The sequence below is a fragment of the Lichenostomus cassidix genome, chromosome 1Aa (assembly GCF_008360975.1).
Source record: "Lichenostomus cassidix isolate B80296 chromosome 1Aa, HeHo_3.0, whole genome shotgun sequence".
Lineage (NCBI taxonomy): Eukaryota > Metazoa > Chordata > Aves > Passeriformes > Meliphagidae > Lichenostomus > Lichenostomus cassidix.
Window position 1 is genome coordinate 499437 of NC_139480.1, and position 17312 is coordinate 516748.

Consider the following 17312-nt stretch of genomic DNA (forward strand, 5'->3'; position numbering starts at 1 on the left):
TCCCCAAGTGCCACATCCACATGGCTTTGAGATCCCTGCAGGGATGAGGACTCCAAACCTCCCTGGGCAGCTCCAAGGCCTGACCACTCTTTCCACGGGGAAATTCCTGCTGATGTCCACCCTGCCCCTCCCCTGCCCAGCCTCAGGCTGTTCCCTCTCCTGCTGTCCCTGTTCCCTGGAGCACAGCCTGACCTCCCGGCTGTCCCCTCCTGTCAGGAGCTGTGCAGAGCCACAAGGTCCCCCTGATCCCCTTTGCTCCAGGCTGAGCTCCTTTCCCAGCTCCCTCAGCTTCTCCTGGTGCTCCAGACCCTTCCCAGCTCCATCCCTCCCCGCGGTGGCTGCGCTGGGTGTCACCTTCAGCTGGGACTTGTCCCCGATGATGTAGAGTGAGGCGCGGTGCTGCCGCAGGAAGGAGGGCTCAGCGGGTGTCCCGTTGTGCTGTGTCCCCAGCAGGTCCTTCCCGGCCAGCCGTGACCCGATCTCCACGTTCAGGGCGTAGCTGCTCATGCGGCCGCTGGCCCGGATGCTGCCCCACTTCCCTGCGGGGTCAGGGCTGGATCAGGACGGGTCAGGGCTGGGGGGCTGTGCTGGCCCCGTGTCCCCAGCGGGGTGGCCGAGCTGTCCCCGCAGCCCAGCCCGGGGGGCACATGCCAGGGAGGTGCTGAGCACCAGGTTTGCTTTGGCTCCTTCTCCCCTGGGTGCTGCAGGAATTCCTGCCTGCTGGATTCCGACCCCGCTGGCTCCGGGTCCTGTCAGTGGTGCTGGCACTGTCACTGTCACTGTCACACCCCACTCCGGCGTCACCAGGACCTGCCAGCTGCACCACATCTCTGCCACCTGCACCACAGCCCTGCCAGCTGCGCCACATCCCCGCCACCAGTGTCACATCCCTGCCACCAGTGTCCCAGCCCTGCCACCAGCTGCACCCTGCCCTGGCACCCGCAGGGCCCCGAGGAGCGCAAAGCAAACCTGGCGAGGCTGCCCGGTACTCACCTGTGCCCGTGGCACCACGGAGCAGGAGGGGCTGGGGGGTTACTGGGGTTACTGGGGTTACTGGGCATTAGTGGTGGGGGCAGTGAGTGGGGGGTCAGTGGTCAGTCACACCCGGCCGGCTCGGGCGCGTCCGTACCTCGGGGCGTCTCGCGGCCCTTCGGCGACGCGCACTTGGGGGAGGACAGGGTGATGACCCTGGCTCTGTGACCCAGCCCTGGGGGCACAGGACGAGAGTGACCTCAGCGAGGGACACGGACAGGGAATGGGATGGAGGCGATGGCACCAGAGGTGTGGCAAGACCCTCCCTCCCTCCCTCCCTTCACTGCGGCTCAGGGAAACACCTGCTCTGCCCAGGAATCACCTGCTCTGCCCAGGAATCATCTGCTCTGCCCAGGAATCACCTGCTCTAACCCGGGATCACCTGCTCTAACCCGGGATCACCTGCCCTTCCCAGGAATCACCTGCTCTAACCCGGAATCACCTGCTCTAACCCAGGATCACCTGCCCTTCCCGGGAATCACCTGCTCTAACCAGGGAATCACCTGCTCTTCATAGGGAATCCCCTGCTCTTCCTGGGAATCACCCGCTCTGTCCAGAAATCACCTGCTCATCCCAGGGAATCATCTGCTCTTCCAAGGGAATCACCTGCCCTTCCCAGGGATCATCTGCTCTTCCTAGTGAATCACCTGCCCTTCCCAGGGATCACCTGCTCCTCCCAGGAAGCATCTACTCTACGGGAGCTGCCCAGGCCGGGGGTCTCAGCGAGGCCCCCAGGCAGTGTCCACTGCCCATCCTCACCTCCGCGGCTCAAAGTCCCAGGCCCTTCGTCCTTCCCTCCCATCACCTGCTTCATGAGCGATCCCAGCTTAGGCTGCTGCCTCTTGTCGGAGAAATCTGCAGCACCAAGAGAACGTCAGCTCTGAGGCCCTCCTGGAGCCAGGGAAAGGATCCCAAGGCCCTCCCAGAGACTGGGAGGAAGCAGCAGCAAAGCAGGACCCAGGGATGCAGAGCCAGCATGGGAAGCACCGTCCAGCATTGTCCAGCACTGCTCAGCACCACCCAGCACTGTCCAGCACTGCCCAGCACCACCCAGCACTGTCCAGCATCGTCCAGCACTGCCCAGCACCACCCAGCACTGTCCAGCATCGTCCAGCACTGCCCAGCACCACCCAGCACTGTCCAGCACCACCCAGCTGAAGCCACCTGGGAGAGCCCTGGAGAGGTGGCTCAGTCCCCAGCCCAGGGGGATCACCCTGTGCCACCCCCTGCTCTGGCTGCACTCCGGACACGTGTCCCCTCAGCGGGGAGAGCCTCGGAGGGCTGTCGGGAAGTTCTCTCCCTTCAGGATCAGGGAGCCCCCTGGGCTCCCCCAAAATCCCCCAGCCCCGGATGTGTCCACAGTAATGATGAGTGGGATGATGGGACAGCATGGATGGCACCAGGACTTCATGGATGGCATCGGGACAGGATGGGTAGCACTGGGACAGGATGGGACCAGAGTGGCAGTGATGGAGCTCTGCCCTGCAAGGAAGGGCTGGCTGGGAAGGGCCAGTTGTTGGGAAGGGCCAGTTGTTGGGAAGGGCCAGTTGGGAGGGGCTGGCTGGGCACAGACTTACCGGGGCTCCCCAGACTGACCCTGGCACAGTGCACAGGGCACACGCAATGCCAAGGTCCTGGCAGGAAGGGTCTGTCCCCACCAGGCCCCAGAGAGCTCCCAGCTCCAGGGACACTGGGATTCCCAAAGCCCCCGTGCTCCAGGGACACTGGGATTCCCAAAGCCCCCGTGCTCCAGGGACACTGGGATTCCCAAAGCCCCCACTGCTCCAGGGACACTGGGATTCCCAAATCCCACCCCCAGCCGCAGCCAGGGAGGCGCAGCCGGAGCTGGGAGCTCTGGAGAGGCTGCACTGGGAGCCCTGTGGGAGGTGGGGCAGCAGCTCCTCGGGCTGCACAGCAGCCCCCAGGGCCGGCAGGACCCCCGTGCTCCTCACCTGCGCTGCTCATGTGCGCCGAGGTGAAGCCGCTCAGCGTGTTCCGCCCGCCGGCGTCCGAGTAGTGCGGCATGGAGTTGATGACAGCCTGCAGGTACTTCTCCTGCTCCAGGCTCGTGGAGTCTGCCTGCGAGGGGCCTGCGGGGACACACAGAGTGTCACCTGGATAGCCACAGGTGTCACTGCCCGGAGCCAGGAGACCTCTGACTGTGATCATCCAGAGCCAGGGGGAGCCCTGGGTGTCACCACCCGAGCTGGGACACCCCTGAGGGTCACTGTGCCAGAGCTGGGAGACCCCTGGGTGTCACCACCCGAGCTGGGAGACCCCCAACTGTCAGTGCCTGGAGCCAGGGGATCACCAAGTGTCACCGTGCAGAGCTGGAGACCCCTGAGTGTCATCAGCTGGGTCCTGGAGACCCCCAAGTGTCACTGGCCCAAGCCAGGGATACCTCAGGCATCACCACCCTGAGCCTGGGGACCCCCAAGTGTCACCACCCCGAGCCTGAGGACACCCGAGCATCACCACCCAGAGCCAGGAGACCCCCCCCAAGTGTCACTGCTAGAGCCAGGGGACGCCGAAGTGTCACCATGCAGAGCCAGGTGACCCCAAGCATCACCACCCCGAGGCTGGGGACCATCAGAGTGTCCCTGCCGGAGCCAGGGCAGATCCCCCAGCCCCACTCACATTCCAGACAGGACACTCACCGGGCGTGGGGGCGTTGGGGGACTTGAAGAGGCCGACGACGCCCTTTCCGTGGAGCCCCCCGGAGCGCAGCAGCACGGCCTTGGTGCGCGAGTTGCGCCAGCACACCACCGGGAAGCGGCTCTGCCGGTAGCAGCGCGAGATGCGCTGGATGGTGTTGTCCTGGATGCTCTGCGGCACGATCAGCAGCCCGGGGTAGCTGCGGACACAGAGCCCTGGGGATGGCATGGTGCTCCTCACCGAGCCTCGTTAGCGATTTAATTAATCCTGAGCGGCGCTAATTGAGCTTCTCCACACACCTGATTGCTCCTCGGATTGATAAATCCAAACTCTGAGGTGGGTAAAGCCCAGGGGAGTTAAAGGCTGGAATCCTGGAGGCTGAATTTATGGCCCTCCAGGGACAGGCTGGAGTGACCAGGACTGATGGTCATCCAAGGACAGGCTGGAGTGACCAGGATTGATGGTCATCCAAGGACAGGCTGGACTGACCAGGATTGATGGTCATCCAAGGAAATAAATGTGGGAGTGACCAGGATTCACGGTCATCCAAGGAAATAAATGCTGGAGTGACCAGGACTGATGGCCATCCAAGGAAATAAATGTGGGAGTCACCAGGATTGATGGCCATCCAAGGACAGGCTGGAGTGACCAGGACTGATGGTCATCCAAGGAAATGGAGTGACCAGGATTGATGGTCATCCAAGGACAGGCTGGAGTGACCAGGATTCATGGTCATCCAAGGAAATAAATGCTGGAGTGACCAGGATTCATGGTCATCCAAGGATAGGCTGGAGTGACCAGGACTGATGGTCATCCAAGGAAATGGAGTGACCAGGATTGATGGTCATCCAAGCAAATGCTGTAGTAAATGAAGATAAAGGAAAAGCCAACAAAGACAGTTCAGCCTCAGCGCTGGAAATTCCCCATGTGGCAAAACCGTGACAAAAAGACTGAAAAATTCAGACTGATCATGGGAAGTGAGAAATCAAAAATCAATAGAGGGCAGATTGATTGATTGATTGATGAAGAGGATTCTGGAGCTGCTGCCCTCCTGCTGGTTTTGGAATTATGAAATAGACACAGCTAAAGGGAAAAGGGTTTTACTGCAGGATTTTAATAGGATTTTAGGTGCAGTTTTTTAAAGGTGGATATGCCGAGATGTACACATTTTGTATAACATTTATATCATTTCTATGGACTTTGTAAATTAGTGTATTTGTTTAGAATTTTTCAATAAGAAACTTAATAAATGAAGTAATTTTTTTTAAGATATTTTCTTTAAATGAGGTTAGAGTTTAGTTCACAAAATATATTTTAGAAAGAAGGTTTCAGCCCAGGTTGAAACCTCGAGTTTTGAGATAGTTTAGGGTTTTTGGCTTTTTACTGTGAATGTTTGGTTTTTCTGCTCAGCAGAACTTAAAAATTGTTAGAATATTAGACCACAAAAATTACAAACATGTAGGCTAAGGGTACAAAAAATGTATAAAGGGTATAGAAAATACAAAGAGGGTATGAAAATGTATAAAAGGGTATATGAAAAGGCAAAAAAAATCAGAACTTAGAAGCAATGAACATTGGTAAAAATAGCTAAATAAGTGAAATAAGCTAAATGAAATGGCTAAATAAGCTAAATAAGTGAAAATGTTTTGGAGTGCTGGCAGCTGGAATTATGTTGGTCAAAGGTGAAGAATGACCTTAAAAAGATTCACTTTTTAAAATTATTGATTCCGGATGCAACAGAACTGATATTAGTTAATAAAAAAAAATATAAAAGTTAGACAAGCAACCTAAAACAATCATTACAACTGTGAATATTAGTTAATTGAAACACCCTGGTTCTGGAGAATATATATTCCCTGCAGCTTTTAAAACAGTAAACAATTCTTTGTTTAATTTTTTTTATAATTAAAGTCTGCTTAAACAGCGAAATACCTGGGTTACAAGAAATGTAAAAAAAAAAAAGATACACTATAGATTTATGTGTACATGTGTAAAACACATTTTTGAAGACTATTCTAACAGGATGTCTGGCTTGGATATTTATATATGGCAAAAACAAAATATAAATTACCAAATCTTTCTGCATTACTGAGATGAAGAACCCTACTCAACAAGAAAAACTGACTGACAGTTTTTAGAAAGCAACAAATGTTTAGAAATGCAGAAGAAAAAAGCAAAGCAAGGCTGAACACACATTTAATTCTGTAAGTCACACTCAGGACAACTGAAACACATCTGAATCTTATTTGGCACTAAATCCAACATTCTAACGTATAGCACTAGCTCAGGTATTATCAATCTGCCGTTCCTTTTTGTAATTATATTAAGAAAGTGTGGGATAAACTACTGAATACACATTTAATTCTGTAAGTCACACTCAGGACAGCTGCAACACATCTGTATCCTCTTTGCTACTAAATCTAACACACTAACATATAGCACCAGCTCAGGTATTATCGATCTGCTATTCCTTTTTGTAATTATGTTAAGAAAGTGCAGAATAAAGTACTGAATACACATTTAGTTCTGTAAGTCACACTTGGGACAACTGAAACACATCTGTATCCTCTTTGCTACTAAATCTTACATGCTAATGAATAACAGCAGCTCAGGTATTATTGATCTGCAACTCCTTTTCACACTTATATTAATAAGGTGCTGAATACACATTTAATTCTGTAAGTCACACTGAGGACAACTGAAACACATCTGTGTCTTCTCTGCTACTAAATCTAACATTCTAATGAGTAACACCAGCTCAGGTATTATCAATCTGCTATTCCTTTTCATAATTATTTTAATAAAGTGCTGAACACACATTTAATTCTGTAAATCACAACAGAAACACATCTGTATCTTCTCTGCTACTAAATCTAACATTCTAATGAGTAACACCAGCTCGGGTATTATCAATCTGCTATTCCTTTTCATAATTACTTTAATAAAGTGCTGAACACACATTTAATTCTGTAAATCACAACAGAAACACATCTGTATCTTCTCTGCTACTAAATCTAACATTCTAATGAGTAACACCAGCTCAGGTATTATCAATCTGCTATTCCTTTTCATAATTATTTTAATAAAGTGCTGAATACACATTTAATTCTGTAAATCACAACAGAAACACATCTGCATCTTCTCAGCTACCAAACCTCACACTCTAACGAGCAGCACCAGCTCAGGTGTCACCACCCTGCCGCTCCCTTCCCCACCCCAGCAGGGGCACAGCCCGGAGCTCACCTGCGGCAGATGGCGTACATGCGGTTGACGGTGGAGATGCGGAACGGCTCGTTCTTGGAGCGCGTCAGGCTGCTGCTCAGCGTGCCCAGCCCCAGCCGCTGGTAGTCACGGCAGCACGCCCGCTCCACCACGTGCGTCATGGTCATCTTCTCCGATGGCCTCATGGTGCTGCTGGGCGTCAGCGTGCTCCTGTCCAGCTCCTCGGACACTGCGGGGACACGGCGGCATTGGGGACACGGTGGCGTTGGGGACACCTCGCTGTGCGGGTGACACACGCGGTGTGCCGGAGCCGCTGGGGGGTGGGTGGGATGGAGGGATGTCTGAACACACTGCTGTCACCCGGCGCTGTCACCAGAGCCCAGGGGGTTGTCCACCTGGCCAAAGAGCCCCTGGACACTGGAATCAGGGATTGTCCACCTGGCCAAGGAGCCCCTGAATTGTCCACCTGGCCAAAGATTTCCCTGAATGCTGGAATCAGGGCATTGTCCACCTGACTGAAGAGCCCCTGAACGCTGGAATCAGGGATTGTCCACCTGGCCAAACACCCCCTGCATGCTGGAATCAGGGGGTTGTCCACCTGGCCAAAGAGCCCCTGAACTCTGGAATCAGGGGACTGTCCACCTGGCCAAACACCCCCTGAACTCTGGAATCAGGGATTGTCCACCTGGCCAAAGAGCCCCTGTACACTGGAATCAGGGGACTGTCCACCTGGCCAAAGACCCCCTGAACACTGGAATCAGGGGATTGTCCACCTGGCCAAACACCCCCTGCACCTGCAATCTCTGCCTGGCCACCCCAGCAGCCAGGAGCCGGGGCACCATCAGGAGATGCTCCCACCCTGTGCCCCCTGCAGTGACACCAGGAGTTCTCCCGGGTGCCCCACGCTCTCTGGGCACTGCCCACCTGAGATCTCGTCCTCGATGTCCTCGGGGAAGTGCTGGCTGCCCCGCTGCTCCCAGGCGGGAGGGGTGTACTTCTTGCGGGTGACGTACTGCCGGCCGATCGTCCGCTTGGCGTTCTTCACCAGGTTCTTGGACAGCGTCCTGCCAATGGCCACAGGGGCACAGGGGACACGTGTGTCACCTGCCAGCACCCCGCAGCACCTGCCGTTCCCAAGGGATTTGGGGTGTCTGGGGAGGAGGCAGGCAGGAGGAGCAGCTTCTGGATCTGTGGGGACCTGAATCCTCCTCATTGGAGCTGCCATGGGCAGAGATCATCCCAGGGAGGAGGGCTCTGAACCACAGCAGGGGACAGGGATCCCAGCAAGGGACAGGGATCCACAGCAGGGGACAGGGAACTACAGCAGGGGACAGGGATCCACAGCAGGGGATAGGGATGACAGCAAGGGACAGAGAATCTGCCACAGGGAGCAGGGGATCCATGGCAGGGACCTGAGGATCCGTGGCAGGGCCAGTGCCAGCCCAGCCTGGGCTCACAGCTCCAGCCAGTGCTGCAGGACAATGCCCCCAAGTCACCCAGCACTGCAGGACAATGCCACCCAGTCACCCAGCACTGAAGGACCATGTCCCCAAGTCACCCAGCACTGCAGCACTGCATCCCGAGTCACCCAGCACTGCAGGACAATGTCCCCGAGCCATCCAGTGCAGGAGCACTGTGTCCCCAAGTCACCCAGCACTGCAGGACTGTGTCCCCAAGTCACCCAGCACTGCATCCCTGCATCACTCAGTGAAAGCACAGTGCGTCCTCGAGTCACCCAGTGAAGGAATAATGTGTCCCCGAGTCACCCAGCACTGCAGCACTGTGTCCCTGAGCCACCCAGAGCAGGAGCATCATGTCCCCAGGTCACCCAGCACTGCAGGAAACTGTCCCCAGGTCACCCAGCACTGCATCCTTGAGTGCCCCAGCACTGCATCCCTGTGTTCCCGTGCCATCCAGGCCACTGGAACCTCTCCTGTGGGACACTTCCTGGGGCAGGGATGCCACCACAGCAAACTGCCACCTCCCAGTGTGACTGCATGGGGCTGGGGACACTGCAGAACATGTGACAGCTGCAGCTCTTTGGTCTCCAGAACTGCTGACAGGAGGGGACAGCCGGGGGGTCAGGCTGTGCTCCAGGGAACAGGGACAGAAGGAGAGGAAACAGCCTCAGGGGCAGCGTGGACATCAGCAGGGATTTCCCCCATCCCTGCAGGGATCTCAAAGCCATGTGGATGTGGCACCTGGGGACATGGGCAGTGCTGGGAATGGTCAGACTCCCTGTCTCCCAGGGCTTTTCCAACCCAAAGGATTCCCTGATCTCCAAGGATGGAAACCCCTGGGGCAGGAGAGCTCAGGAGGTCCCTTGTCCCATCCCCAAGTGCCCCAGCCCAGTGGCTCTGCAGGAGCAGGGACAGCAGGAGCATCCCAGCGGCTGAGGCCCATGCAGGTGTGATTCCCTCTCAGCACAGCTACCTGAGGGAAGGGTTCTTCTCCTTGGCCTTGGGCTGCATGGCCTGCTTGGGCGACTGGCCCACGGTGAAGGCGAAGGTGCCGCGCACGTGCTGCGGGTAGCGCAGCTTGTGCAGGTGCTTCCGGAAGATCTCGGCGCTGTCCGAGGCCACCTCCTCGTCAAAGGCGATCTTCAGCAGCTGCGGGGACACGGGCTGGCCTCAAGGTGGGCTCAGGGTGGGCTCAGCGCAGGGACAGCCCTTCCATGGATCTGGGCAGAGTTTGGATCCATCCGGGAGCACCATGGGCACAGGCCAGGCTGGGAGGCTGCTCTGCCTCTCCCTGCATTCCCATTCCCTTTCCCCTGTCCTACTCTCCTTCCCCTATCCCATTTCCCTTCCTCTGTCTCAATTCCTTTCCTCTGTTCCTTTCCCCTGTCCCATCCCTTTCCTCCCAGAGTCCCCACGGCTGCTCCTGGGTGTCCCCATGCCCGTTCAGAGTTCTCTCCTGGTGCAATTCCCACCTGGAATGTGCAGGAGCGCAGCTGCAATCCCTCCTGGATGAACTGATCCGCCTGCGCCTGGATACTGATCTTCTTCTCTTTGGTCAGCGAGGCGATGGGGAAGGACCTGATCACCACCTGCTCGCCCACTGGACACGGGATGGCAATGGGTCACTTCTGGGCTGGGCCACCCTTGGTGTCTGTCCCACCACGGAGAGTCCAGGGACAGTGGGCAGAAACAACCAACCCCTGCTCCCCAGAGATCACTGACCAGCTCCCCAATCCCCAGGGGTCACTGACCAGCTCCTGCTCCCCAGGGATCACTGACCCTCATCCCCATTGATTATTGACCAGCTCCCTAGTCCCCAGGGATCACTGACCAGCTCCCCAGTCCCCAGGGATCACTGACCCTCATCCCCAGAGATCACTGACCCCCTGATCCCCAGGGATCCCTCACCATCTCCCCACTGCTCGTGGATCACCAACACCCCTCATCCCCAGGGACCCCCAAGCCCTCCCCGTGTCCCCAAGGCCGCAGCCCCTCACCCAGGGGGTCGGTGGGGGTTCCCTTGAAGATGATCCTGTAGGTGGTGAGGAACACAGCCCCTTCTGCAGGGAGCAGGGGAGGCCCCCCGACGCTGCCCCCGGCCGCCTCCTCGCGCCCGTCGGGCATCAGGTACACGCGGAGCCCCTCCATCACACACTCCTCCCCCAGCAGCAGGTTGGGGCGCAGCAGCTTTGGCTGGGGGCACAACGGGGGGCTCAGGCCCGTGGGAAGGGTCTAACAGCCCCCATGTTCCCATCCCAGCCCAGCAGAGCATTCCCTACCTTCTGGATGGGAGGGAGCCTCTTGCTCTCCCTATGCACAGCATCCAGGGTCTCGATGTGCATCTGTACGATGTCTGTGGGACACATGGGTGAGCCCTGTGCCGCCCCAATCCCATTCTATCCTGCCCAAATCCCACTCTATCCTGCCCAAATCCCATCCCATCCTACCCAAATCCCACCCTGCCCTGCCCAAACCCCACCAACTTTCCCAAATCCACCCTGCCCTATCCAAACCCACCTTGCCCAAAACCACCCTGCCCTATGCAAACCCACCCTACTCTCCCCAGATTTCCCTTTGCCCCACCCCAGTCTCACCCTGCCCTCCCCGTGTCCTCACCCGGGATCATGACGTGCAGCCCCTTGAGGTGCTCGTTGGTGACACCACTCTCAGTGCACACCTTGTCCACGAAGCGGTTGATGAACCTCACCACCGAGTTGGCCACGTCTGAGCTCTCGGCGTCCTCAAAGCCACTCTCGGTGTCATAGCTCTCGGCCACGCTGCCCGCGATGCTTCCCAGGGACACAGGGAAGGGTCAGCCGGGACAGGGACAGCACAGGACAGGGACAGCCCCGGGGAGAGGTCATTCCCAGCATGGACCCACGAGAGCTCCCAGGGCTGATAAACACCCGGGAGAGCTGCCAGGGCCGATCTGGACCCAGGAGAGCTGCCAGGGCTGATAAACACCCAGGAGAGCTCTCCTTCCTGACAGGAACCAGGAGAGCTCCCACGGCTGATAGGAACCCAGGAGAGCTCTCAGTCCTGACAGGAACCCGAGAGAGCTCCACTCAGGACAGGACCCAGGAGAGCTCCAATTCGTGGTATGGACCCAGGAGAGCTCCCACTGCCAGAACCCCACTGTGGGCACCTCAAACCTGACAGAATTCTGGAACGCCAGCACGGCTCGGATTGGGAAGAACCTTTCTAGCCCATCCTATCCAACCCTCCCCACGGAGCAGGGACATCTTTCCCTGGCAGCAGCTGAATGCCTGGCCTGCCCCAGGAGCTGTGTCCCTGCGGTGTCCCTACAGTGTCCCTGCAGTGTCCCTGCGGTGTCCCCAGTGTCCCCAGCGCAGGCACCTGTTGGTGACGAAGCTGTTGCTGACGCTCTCCACGTCGCCCAGGCCGGAGCTCCGCAGCAGGCGGTTCTTGCTGGTGTCCAGGGGCAGCAGCAGGTAGCTCATCCTGTTGGCATAGTGGATGGCCTGGCTGAACACCGTGCTCTCCTCCTTCTGGATCAGCTCCTGCTGCTTCTCCCGGCTCATGGTTGGCCACAGCCGCAGCTGCTCTGATGCGATCTCCAGCGCCGACTTGGCCTCCTGCGGCTCCTCCGAGCTATCCTGGGGTGTGGGGAGGAGATGGGGGTTTGTCTGCATGGACAGAGCTGGGGGCATCTCACAGAACACACAGGGAGGCAGCGCCAGAAACAGTCCCAAAATAGCCTTAAACACAGCCCCAAACATAGCCCAAAACACAGCCCCAAATCTGCCCAAAACATAGCCCCAAATCAGCCCCAAACACAGCCCCAACAGAGCCATCCCAGCCCTGCCCCACATCCCAAGCCCATCCTGGCACAGCCGGACACCATTCTGGCTCTGGAGCTGTGTCCAGGCTGTAGCTGACACTCCCAGCCTCTCAGGCTCCCAAAGGCTGTGGCTGCCCCATCCCTGGGAATGCTCTGAGAGGGACTGGGGACAAGGCATGGAGGGACAGGACACAGGGAATGGCTTCCCAGTGCCAGAGGGCAGGGATGGATGGGATCTTGGGAAGGAATTGCTGGCTGGGCTGGAATTCCCAGAGCAGCTGTGGCTGCCCCTGGATCCCTGGCAGTGTCCAAGGCCAGGCTGGATGGGGCTTGGAGCAGCCTGGGACAGTGGGAGGTGTCCCTGCCATGGCAGGGGTGGCACTGGATGGGCTCTGAGTTCCTTCCCACCCAAACCATTCCACGATTCTGTAACTCCATGATCAGCCACAGCCCCTTGGGAAGAGCTCTCCTGGGTCAGTTCTCCTGACCTGCTCGGTGTGGTTCTCCTCAGCACTGTCCAGGTACAGAGCCCGGATGTGGTTCTGGACATCACAGTAGAACATGGCCTCCCAGAACTGGATGTTGGTCCACACCACGTGCTCCTGCACGCAGCTGTAGGCGAACTGCGTGATGCCAGGGCTCAGTTTCTGGAGGAGAAGGTGGAGAAGATCCATGGAAACACAGCCTTGGTGCTGAGCTCTCTGCCCAGCTACCCCTGGGAGAGCACCAGAGCTGTCTGCGCCTGAGCTCCTCCAGCACTCCCTCAAGATTCCCTTACCCACTGCCCACCCAGAGGCTCATCCAGCCCAGCCTGACCACGGGATCGAGCTGCCATTCAGAGCAACCCCATTCCCAAAGGTGCTCCAGCCCTCCTGGGAGCCTCGGGCCCCTCTGGGCTGGGTGGGAGGCTCTGGGCAGGAGCTGCAGAGGTTGACAAGTCCCAAGGGGACACCCCTGCAGGCTCTGCCCCCTGCAGGGATGCTGAGGGGTGGGGACAGCTGGACACTCACCCTGCAGAAGGCGGTGACCAGTGGCAGCAGGGCGGCAGCGATGCCATGCTCGTCCATGGCTGTGCAGTCCTGGGGAAGGAGAGGGGCTGAGCAGGGGTTTGGGGCTGAGCAGGGGTTTGGGGCTGAGCAGGGGTTTGGGGCTGAGCAGGGGTTTGGGGCTGAGCAGGGGGCTTGGGGCTGAGCAGGGGGCTTGGGGCTGAGCAGGGGGCTTGGGGCTGAGCAGGAGTTTGGGGCTGAGCAGGGGTTTGGGGCCAGACTGGTGCTCCCAGGCCGATCCCTGCTGTGCCCCCGGGAACAGGGAGCCCCTGACACCTGATGGGTTTTTGTCCTTTCTTTTTATACCCTTTTAATACATTTTATACCCTTTCCCTTTCCTTGTACCCTTCACAAACCCTGCTGGTACCTTAGCCCAACGTTTATAACTCTTGTACTCTGATATTTAGCTTAGTTTGGGGTTCTCCAGGGCAGAAGATGAAACATCCCTACTATCTCAGAACTGGAGGCTCCAACCTTGCACAGAGCCTCCTCTCTGGAACATGTTTGTGTAAACCAGGCTGTAGTCTCATTTGGGGTAATTAGAATAGGGGGACAATGACTTCATTTGTTAAGTTTCTTATTGGGGGATTTTAGGTAGATATGCTGATTAGTGAGGTCCATAACATTGCATACACATTGTACACACTGTGCTCCTCAGCGTGATTCCACCTTTGCTGAGTTGAGCACCTGGGATCCTATCCAAACCAAGCTAATTCCCTTTTTTCCCTATCCTGCTGTGTCTGCCTCTCATTTTCACCAGCTTTTCAGGCACCACCCCCAGGGCAGCCCCACCTGCAGGCAGCAGTTCATCATGCGGATGACGAAGTCGAACTGCTGGTGGTCCAGCACGGCGCGGTTCTGCTGCACGTGCAGGTGCAGCTCCTGCGTCAGGCACTGCCGGGCGGCCCGGCCCTTCATGGCGCGCAGCACCGCCGGGAACAGCTGTGGGAACGGGACATGGGATTTGTGGGGTGGGATTTGTGGGGTGGGATGGGATTTATGGGATGGGATGGGGCAGTCCTGCTCGGTCACGGAGCTCCAGGGCAGTCCCAGTGCTGTGTGCATCACAGGATGCACTCAGACATGGAGACAAACTACAGAAAAATTCCAGGTGTGGCCAGCTGGACCCAGCCATGGAAGAAGGGGAAGAGCCCAGGGAGTACTGGGAGATGGAGGATTAGTGCTGAGCTGGTGTGGAGCCACCAGCCAAAATCTCAGGAACACCACGAGGGGGACATGTCACGGGTCAGTGGGAACATGGCAGTGCTGGGGAATGGTGGCACTTGATGGTCCCAGAGGGACTGCCAACCCAGATGGCTCCATGGTTCTGTTACTGAGGTGGGGGTCAGGCTGTGCTCCAGGGAACAGGGACAGGAGGAGAGGGAATGGGCTCAGGCTGGGCAGGGGAGGCTCAGGGTGGACATCAGCAGGAATTTCCCCATGGAAAGGGTGGTCAGGCCTTGAAACTGCCCAGGGAGGTTTGGAGTCACCATCCCTGCAGGGATTTCAAAGCCATATGGATGTGGCACTCGGGGACATGGGCAGTGGTGGCCTTGGCAGTGCTGGGGATGGCTGGACTCAATGGGCTCAGAAGGATTTTCCAACCTCAGTAACTCTGCAATTCCATGACCTTTTGACCCAAAGCCAACCAGCAGGACATGCACACAGACAGGAAACATCCTCTCCACCCCAGGGGACAGTGACCCCTGCTCTCCTCCCCTGACCCTCAGCCTTGCTCACCTTTTTGGCCTCCAGCATCTTGTTCTCAAAGACGTAGGAGATGCAGTTCCTGACCACCTCCAGGCGCCGGGCGCTGTTGGCCAGGGCGTTCCCGTTGCGCTCCAGGATGGCAGCTGGCAAGAGATCCCCGATTCCCGTCAGTCCAGCCGGGCTGGGGACAGCACAGTGCCCCCTGCTCGGTGCTTCAGGGGTGCTGAGAGCCCCCGGGGGGCTCTGAGGACCCCGAGGCGCAGAAATGAGTGGGGATGGAGCTGCTGCTTCTCTGTGGTGTGACCTGGAGCCAGCAGCACCTCGGAGCAGGGTCCCCTGTGTCCCACGTACCCATGGGAGTCCCGAGGGCACCATGCTCTCCAGAATCTCCAGGACAGCGTCCCCCACTAAGTACCCATGGGGGTCTCAAGGTCACCATGCCCTCCTGCAGCCCCCAGGACAGGTTTCTCCATGCCCCACATACCCATGGGGGTCCTGAATGCACCATGCCCTCCAGAACACCCCAGAACAGTACCCCCCTGGGCCCCACATACTCTTAGGGGTCCCAAGGGCACCATGCCCTCCAGAACCCCCCAGGACAGGGCCCCCTATGCTCCATGTACCAGTGGGGGTCTTGAGGGCACCATGCCCTCCTGCAGCCCCCCAGAGCAGGCTTCCCCATGCCCCACATACCAATGGGGGGTCCCGAGGGCACCATGCACTTCTTTTCAGCCCTGACAGCGGGCGGGGCAGTGTGCAGCTTGGCCGTGGCCTGGTCGATGATCCACTGCACGGTGCCCTCGTCCAGCCGCGGGAAGGGACGCTGGTGCAGCCGCAGGTGACAGCCCTCCGTGGGCTTCTGCACCTTGTGCATGGTCACAGCTGGGTAGGGGTTCTCCTGCAGGGGACAGCTCCTGCTCAGGGTTCACCCTGCTGGCATGGGCACCTCTGACCCCACACTGCTCCCAGCTGGAATCTGAGAGCCCCGGGATCTGCTCCCCCATGGGCACACAGCTGTGACACAGCCGTGATCCAAGTGCCACCAGGAGCCACACCCCAGCCAGCCGAGGCTCCCAGGGACACTGCTGCCTTCAGGTGCCACTGGAAAGCTCCAGCTGGGCCAGGGGGGTTCGAGGTTGGACATCAGCAGGAGTTTCCCCATGGAAAGGGTGGTCAGGCATTGGCAGGGGCTGCCCAGGGAGGTTTGGAGTTCCCATCCCTGGACGTGTGCAGGGAATTCCTGGAGGTGGCACTCAGTGCTCTGGGCTGGGGACAAGGTGGGCATTGGGCACAGCCTGGACTGGATGGGCTGGGAGGGCTTTTCCAGCCTCAGGGATTCTGGGATTCTGTGATCCCATAAAACCAGGGAATCCCACTCCCAGGACCTCAGGGCACACGAGGCTGTCCTGACCACACATGACAGCGCAGGGAGGGACTGGATCCTCCCACAAGCTCATGGAGGGAGGACAGAGTGACCAGGACAGAGTGATCAGGACAGAGTGACCAGCCCAGGCTCTCCCTGCCCTGTACCCATCCCAGCACATTCCCACTGCTGCCCCGGGGGCTTCAGGACTCACATTTTTGTAGAGTTTCTCCGCCAGCTCCTTGATGTGCCGCAGGATTTTCTGCTTGTTGCCCTCCTCTGCCTTCATGCGCTTCACCTCGTAGGCCACGAGCTGGGGAGGACAGGGGTGACAGGAGCAGCTCCGGTGACATTGCCAGCCCTGGGTGACAGCGGATCTGGGGGATGTGGGGAGGGGAGCCACCCCAGGCCTCACCTCGTCGAAGAGGTCGATGGGGCGGTAGGGAGCCCCGCGCTCGGTGACAAAGCCAGCAAAGGCCATGCCCTCCAGCACCTTGGTGAGGAAATCGTCCTCCGTGAGTCCCCGCTGGCCCAGGAACGCTGCCTGCAGAGGGAGTGGCACTGCCATCAGCACGGGGTGACACCGAGCCCAGCGGGGGCGCCTGGGGGCGCTGGGATGGTGGCACCTCCTTCCCTGTCCTGGCTGGGTGCAGGGACAGCGTTGGCACGGAAACCTGAGCCTCTGGCCCATGGCAGCAGGACAACGGGCAAGGGAAGGACACTGCTGTCACCTCAGCGTGCAGAGGCAGGGCACAGGGACATAGGGACACAGGAACACAGTGACATGAGGCTCAGGGCCAGAGGATCCCAGGTGGTCCCCCAGCAGTGCCAACATCTCCCAACATCCCCAGCTCCAGGCTGCTCTCCCTCCTCCCCGAGCCTGCAGCCCTGCAGGAGCAGCCTGTCCCTCCAGGGCAGGACAGGGCAGGGCAGGGCAGGGCAGCACCGCCTGATCCAGGACACCTCGGGACACTCAAGGACAAACACGGGATGCAGGTGGCCCTGGCAGGGACATCGGGAGG

At 58.2% G+C, this 17312-nt stretch overlaps 1 protein-coding gene across 3 annotated transcripts in view; it reads right to left on the bottom strand.

Moving 5' to 3' along the window:
- SBF1 (SET binding factor 1) overlaps window positions 1-17312 on the bottom strand; it is a 61635-nt gene that overhangs the window by 5659 nt on the left and 38664 nt on the right. Inside the window, exons 12-31 of one of the 3 annotated variants that reach the window (XM_085080786.1) lie at window positions 16706-16834; window positions 16505-16603; window positions 15621-15825; window positions 14958-15070; window positions 14010-14159; window positions 13182-13250; window positions 12660-12818; window positions 11727-11986; window positions 10986-11158; window positions 10649-10722; window positions 10367-10562; window positions 9842-9969; window positions 9343-9518; window positions 7834-7973; window positions 6931-7138; window positions 3690-3886; window positions 2985-3122; window positions 1792-1887; window positions 1130-1207; window positions 355-539 (exon numbers count right to left, since the gene is read on the bottom strand). In XM_085080786.1, coding sequence (XP_084936912.1) covers window positions 355-539; window positions 1130-1207; window positions 1792-1887; window positions 2985-3122; window positions 3690-3886; window positions 6931-7138; window positions 7834-7973; window positions 9343-9518; window positions 9842-9969; window positions 10367-10562; window positions 10649-10722; window positions 10986-11158; window positions 11727-11986; window positions 12660-12818; window positions 13182-13250; window positions 14010-14159; window positions 14958-15070; window positions 15621-15825; window positions 16505-16603; window positions 16706-16834 — 2973 coding nt within the window. The remainder of the gene's footprint in view (window positions 1-354; window positions 540-1129; window positions 1208-1791; window positions 1888-2984; window positions 3123-3689; window positions 3887-6930; window positions 7139-7833; window positions 7974-9342; window positions 9519-9841; window positions 9970-10366; window positions 10563-10648; window positions 10723-10985; window positions 11159-11726; window positions 11987-12659; window positions 12819-13181; window positions 13251-14009; window positions 14160-14957; window positions 15071-15620; window positions 15826-16504; window positions 16604-16705; window positions 16835-17312) is intronic. The other 2 variants (XM_085080796.1, XM_085080806.1) reach the window with 2 other exon arrangements.